Genomic DNA, 6,237 nt, shown 5'->3' with positions numbered 1-6,237 from the left:
TAACTAAGCAAATAACACTCAATTATTGTTTTTCAGTTCGTTATTTTTTTAGCTCTTTTAATCTGTAGCAAATGTTTGCTGGCTGTGGGGCTCCGACTCCGAGCGACGGCGACGCGTTGGCGACAATAAATCGACACGAAAAAGTAACGTCCGTCTCGTTTGCACGTTTTGAACGAACTGAGAGGCACAAGCAAAACAAAAACTCTCAGAGCCAAAGCAAAACACACGATTGTGTTGCGCACGACAGCAAGTCGACCCAGTAATACACTGCATGCAGTTAACCTGCGGCGGCATGTCGTAATGATATTAAAAGATATTGTTGCTTAAAGCTTGTTATTGTTTGCGCCGACATTCATTAATATTTTGACTTATATATATATTGAAAAAAAATTATTATAAGGCTGGATAGATACCAAACGTACAGAAAATATTAACTAATTAATTTTGGTTAATCTGTAAATATGTATTTAACTATAACGTGCTTCTTATTCAATAAAAGCTAAACATTTATTAACATATTAAAGCTATATATTTTTTGATCAAATTGTTAAATAAAAGTTATAATAGAAATGTTACCAGAAATCGGGGAAACCGCAATTATGTGTTGCACACAAATATTAATATTTTAATTGTAAACATTCTTAATATTAGTTCAAATTATTTAATAATAATTAAAATCACGTGAAAAGAAGGAATGCCTCTTGTGTACATGCGCTGCATACCTTACCTAACACAGTGTGGCTGTGCGCGACAAACGATGAAAATACCAAAAATACTAAAGAGAAAATGCAACTCTTAGCAGAACAAAACCTACGATATTCTTCTTATACTCGGACGTTATTTATTATTGTTTATGCGTCGGACAGTGCAACAAGAACCGACGGGAGCGAAGAGGACAGCAAGAGGAAAAGTGCGACTCAGCGAAAATCATTTGAAAGCGTGAAATTTGAAACACATGCACCTATAAACATATATTATTTACATATTGTGAGAGACACGGCTGCTGATGAAGTAGCAAAGATTAAGAACGGGAAGCGACAACAGGGTGCGAAGAGCAACACAAAATGCAACGCGACGGAGATCAGCAGCGGCTGCTGGGTGAGGATCAGCAGCAGCAGGCGGAGGAGCAGCAGGACGAACAGATGCTGGGCAGCGAGCACATCGCGCCCGCTGGCATTGGCTTTGTGCCCGCCTTTTCGCCACAGTACGACGTCGACGATGACGAACGCTGCCTGCTCGTACGGGAACGGGAGCGGGACGAGGTGGTGCAGCTGACGAATGCGCCCAGTGCAGGCGCCGCGTTAACCTATTGCGTCTTCTACCTGCTCGGCATTGGCACCATGACGCCCTGGAACTTTTTCGTCACCGCCGAAGATGTAAGTAGCCCACGAGAGGAAGAGCAGGTCCCTGTCATCCAAATTGCCCCTCCCTTGAGCCCGCATTATGTTCGATTTACAAGCGCAACATTTGCGTCGCTGTCTAAGACGTTGTCTTATCTCCGTTATGGCATTGAGCTTTTTAATGGTTGTTCTCGTTCTCGTTGTTGTTGTTGTTATTGTTATTATTATCGTCTTTAGTTTCTCTTTGTTTACGCTATTTTGGTTGAGTCAGCACGCCCCCCACGCCTAGCGCCCCTCTCCCACCAAACGATCAATCGTTGTTTGCCTGCTTTGGACTTGTTGCACCCTGTACTCATTACAATTAACGGTAACGGGGGGTTGTATAGAAAAAAAGGCAGAGTTCGTTCGATAAGCAAAACTATTAGAATGAGAATATTTATACTGTTATTTGCATACTATTCAAAGACTCGAAATACAAATATATGTTCGCATCATATAAATTAAAATTATTTAGCTAATTAGCATTAATTTTAGAGGCGAATGAACCCAGTTATCGAGTGAACGCTGTTCCAAATCGATAAATATCGATTTTCATCGATCGATATTTCTGGAGAATATCCCCAAGATAAGAAAAGATATAGACTTCGCACAGATAATTAAGCTACATAGAAAACGAATATATATTAATTGTATACACTCTTGTATACCCCCTTCTTCTTCTTTTCATGATGGGAAACTTGGGAGAAAAAGATTTGTGAAAGCAACCGTATTAAAGAACTATTCATACAGGGTATCAACCAGTCGGTCACTCACTAAACTGCATTTATTTTCGCAGTATTGGAAATACAAATTCCGCAACACAACGTTCAATGATACACATCCCGAGGAGGAGCTGACGCCGCTCCAGAAGAGCTTCACCTGTGACCTGGCCCTGACCGCGACCATTTCGGGCACCACGTTCCTCCTGCTGAACGCCGTCTATGGACATTATGTGTCGCTGCGTGCCAAGATGCTGGGCACGCTGTGCACGATACTCGTGCTCTTTGGCATCACCACGGGCTTCGTTGAGGTCGACACGGATCGGTGGCAGGAGCAGTTCTTTCTTATCACGCTCATCATTGTGGTCATACTGAACAGTGGGTAGACACTCTGGGATGCCTGCCTGCCTATTAATATATATGTATATGTGCGTACTCCTTCCAGTTAGCTCGGCGACCATGTCGGGCGCCCTGTACGGCGTCGCTGGCCTCTTTCCCTCGGAGTATATGACAGCTGTGGTCAGTGGCCAGGCGCTGGGCGGCATACTCACTGCCCTGGCGTTCATTTTGGTGCTCGCCTTCGATGCGGGCCCCTCAGCCACCGCCTTTGTGTTCTTCATCATGGGCGCCCTGCTGATCTTCTTCTGCATCGTCTGCTACTCTGTGATGGCGCGCCAGGCGTACTTTAAGTATTATCTGGAGGGCGGCGATAAGTTCAAAGTGATTAGCGCCCTGCCCGCGCATAGCCGCAACGACGAGTCGGGCGTGCCCCTCGAGCCGATGCTCAAGCAAGTGTTGGGCAAAATCTACATTCAGGCCGTCTGCCTCGCCCTGCTGTATGCGACAACACTCTCCGTTTATCCGTCGGTGACGGTGCTTATGCAATCGGAGCATTCCGCCAGTCACACCGAGTGGAGTGGTATGAGCCCTACTTGTTATCTAAATAGTTATATGGAACAGCATGTGCTGACTACGTGACCGACTGAAGACTGACTCACGAAATCGCTAGTTTCAAAGTCCAGCTGCAAGACTGGAAAATGAGCGGAAGTCAGTTTAGCCTTTGTCGTCTTTGATAAGACAACTTGTATTAGAGTAACTTCAACACACATTTTTAAAGATCTATGTGATAAATCATAGATGGATGTTATCAAAACATTTTGGTACACATCGCTCTTGGCTAGAAAATATTTATCTAGATTCAATTCTAAATAATATCCGATATCATCCTACAAGCAAATTTAATGAATAATCACAATGTGGAACATCCACCCACACAGTCGGGAAATAAGTGGAAGTTTATTTTTAAAGATATTTGGGAAAATTCATTAGAAACTCTTCTAGTCTAAAAATGGACTGATTAACAATAAAATTTTCGCAAAAAGCGGGCCTACTTCCATTTTAAAAGTTCTTCAAATCCACTTACACGAGTGGAAATGGGTGAAAGTGTGTTTACAAATTTTGTCATTGTTATACGAACAGCTTAAAAATAACTTATTTAACGATCTATTAATTGGAAAATACAAACCCTGACTGGAACATTATAATGAATCGAATTCAATTCGATTAATCTTAAGAAATTCACAACTAGGCGCGGAAAGTAGTTTGAAAAATGAGTGAAAATTTTAAGCTTAAACCTGACCCGGACAAAACTGTAGATTATCAGTTGTTAGCCATATATTTGTACATCTTACTAATAGCTTCCCCACTTTCAGATGTTTACTACCTGCCCGTTGTGAATTATTTGTTCTTCAATTGCGGCGATTACGTTGGGCGCCTGATTGCCGGCTGGCTGGAGAGTCCCAGGAACGAGCAGACGACGCTGCTCTGGACCGTGGTGCGTGTGCTGTTTGTGCCCTGCTTTCTCTGCTCGAACAGCAGCGAGCACCACTTCCTGCCCACGCTGGTGCAGCACGACCTCACCTTCATGGCCATGATCATAGCCTTTGCGCTCTCCAACGGCTATCTGACCAACATACTGCTCATCATGGCGCCAAGGTGACGTATTTAAGAACCCCTTTTGTCACACGTTAATATTGACAATATCCTTGCAGAAGCGTCGATCAGCATGAGAAGGAACTGGCCGCCTCCATAATGGCCGCCTCCCTGAGCGTGGGCATGGCCGTCGGCTCGTTGCTGAGCTTGGCATTTGTGCAAATGTTGTGACCGCCTTCTGGCCGCCCCTATCCGCCCGTATCCTCCCGTATGGTGCCTTAGAAATCTTTGTTTATATTTTTTTAACTATCGATAGCTAATTATATCTATATTTTTTACATATAACCAACGTCCCAATGCTCCAAAATTAGCCAATGTCTGTAAGACCTTAGACATATCAAAACGAAGTTATATGTGTTAACATTTTACAATCGGTTTTTTTTTTATGACGTGTTTATGATTTATGGCCACATTTTCTATGTATATACATATATTTAAAGAAAATGAAAAGAGCAAGCAATTGAATCAAAAATAAAGTTAGTTCTTCTTTTTAAGGTAATTCTGTATGTTTAACGTTTATTTTGGTTTCTGCAGATCACGACAACAATGTGGATTAATTTGTTTTTAAATTTAGGTTTAGTTTTTAGTATGCATTTCTTGTATATTTTTTATGTTGTCTTTTAACTAATGAACTCCACTGTTAATATGTGTATGTATTGTATTGACATTGACAGCATTAGACAGCACATTTAGTTTTTGAAATTACGCTGTTTTATTTGTTATTCGTATTTATGTTTGTAAATTTAATTTCGCCCTGTGTTCATTCCGCAAAATCGCATATTAAATTCAAAATTTAACTGCCGTCGCGCTGCCAACTGAACATTGATAAGCTAGTTGGCAACGCGTTGCTCGTTCTCACTGCTCTCACCAACGGCTAACTGCACTTTTTGCATTTACGCCTTGTCTTTGAGCGTAGAGCTGAACTTGCGCTCACAAAAGTTTAGCTCGCAGATTAGACTAAAATAAAGTTAATTCACAAACTTAAAGAGACTCAAAAACGTTATGAGTTATGTTTGAGCGCGCTCTCTTTTGCTTGAGCGCTCTCTCAATGAGTAAAGTGAGTTGTCGCCATTTTGTTCATCATTCCTTGGCAGCAATTGACTGCCAGGCTAACCAATGCACATCAAACTGTAACGCACTCACACAGGCACAGGGCGTTTCAATAATTTAAGTTCGCATTTAAATGCTATTTTCATTAACTTGAATGTATTTTAGTGCATAATTGTAAATTGTAATATGCATTTTAACATTATTAAATTCTGCTTGACATTTAGAGATCGGTTTAAAAACTGTAAGTGTTTCCAGGTGTTAACAATATGGGAGACGCGCTCTTTAATACGCTACGATCTGGTCCAAACATTTAATTAGCTAAGTTATCTTTTTGTGTATTTATGTGTTTAATACTTGTGCAACAACAAATTCGTTTGTTGCGCTGGGGGAATTTTCCAACCATATTCAATAATAACATTTTACTTCTTATTTACTTTTTGCGGCCTAAATTTCTTGATTTTCTTCTCTTTGCTTTGTGGTGTTTAACACCTTTTTTGCTTTTTGTTTTCCATTTTCGTATATAATTATGTTTATTCAATTTGGTTTTTCTACTAACTTAATTTTACGAAACGCACAACAACAAATGTGGACTAAAGCCTGGCTTGAACGGAAAATGCGGGCGCATGCAGTTTTTTTTTTTTTTGAGCGTGAAAAGCAAATGAAAATCTTTCGGAAAAGCGCGCTGCAACTGCAACATTAACTTTAACAACAACATCAAAAACAAGAACAACAAGAACAACAACAACAACAACGACAACAACACACAGATACAGAGTAATTAATGCTTATGGACATTATGTACGTACAACACCAAAAACTATTTTAGTTGATTAATTTTTAGTTTATAATGTCCAACTCGAGTCCAGTTGGAGTTCTACGATTTGAATCTGTGTTGGCCAATTATATTGTAACACACATATAACATACACATATAGAAAGTTCCGTAGCCAATCTTTCAGTTCCACGCAGTTTCGTGGAAACACACGTAACGTGCGCAGAACGAATGGATTTTTATCTTAGACACCAATATAGACACATAGACACATAGACACATAGACACATAGACATGACTATTATGCTAAAAGAATAAACAAATA

At 40.6% G+C, this 6,237-nt stretch overlaps 1 protein-coding gene across 1 annotated transcript; it reads left to right on the top strand.

Annotated features, from left to right (window-relative positions):
• The first annotated feature begins 1,049 nt into the window (after window positions 1-1,049).
• On the top strand, window positions 1,050-4,365 carry LOC135428813 (equilibrative nucleoside transporter 1-like). Its single transcript, XM_064682920.1, has 5 exons — window positions 1,050-1,376; window positions 2,176-2,476; window positions 2,544-3,017; window positions 3,811-4,093; window positions 4,150-4,365. Exons 1-5 carry the CDS (start codon window positions 1,065-1,067, stop codon window positions 4,259-4,261), a joined length of 1,482 nt encoding a protein of 493 aa, XP_064538990.1. The 5' UTR covers window positions 1,050-1,064; the 3' UTR covers window positions 4,262-4,365.
• Window positions 4,366-6,237: the final 1,872 nt, after the last annotated feature.

The sequence above is a fragment of the Drosophila montana genome, unplaced genomic scaffold (assembly GCF_035044405.1).
Source record: "Drosophila montana isolate Dmon_TW-CO22-7 unplaced genomic scaffold, ASM3504440v1 contig_2577_1, whole genome shotgun sequence".
Taxonomy (NCBI): Eukaryota; Metazoa; Arthropoda; class Insecta; order Diptera; family Drosophilidae; genus Drosophila; species Drosophila montana.
This window is presented reverse-complemented; position numbering and strand designations above follow the sequence as displayed.

Bases quoted from the DNA above. Each gene is read 5' to 3' on its own strand.
- LOC135428813 (XM_064682920.1), top strand. From the start codon at position 1,065: ATGCAACGCGACGGAGATCAGCAGCGGCTGCTGGGTGAGGATCAGCAG. The intron at 2,477-2,543 runs GTGGGTAGACAC...TACTCCTTCCAG, and splicing joins CATTGTGGTCATACTGAACA to TTAGCTCGGCGACCATGTCG. The intron at 4,094-4,149 runs GTGACGTATTTA...ATATCCTTGCAG, and splicing joins CTGCTCATCATGGCGCCAAG to AAGCGTCGATCAGCATGAGA.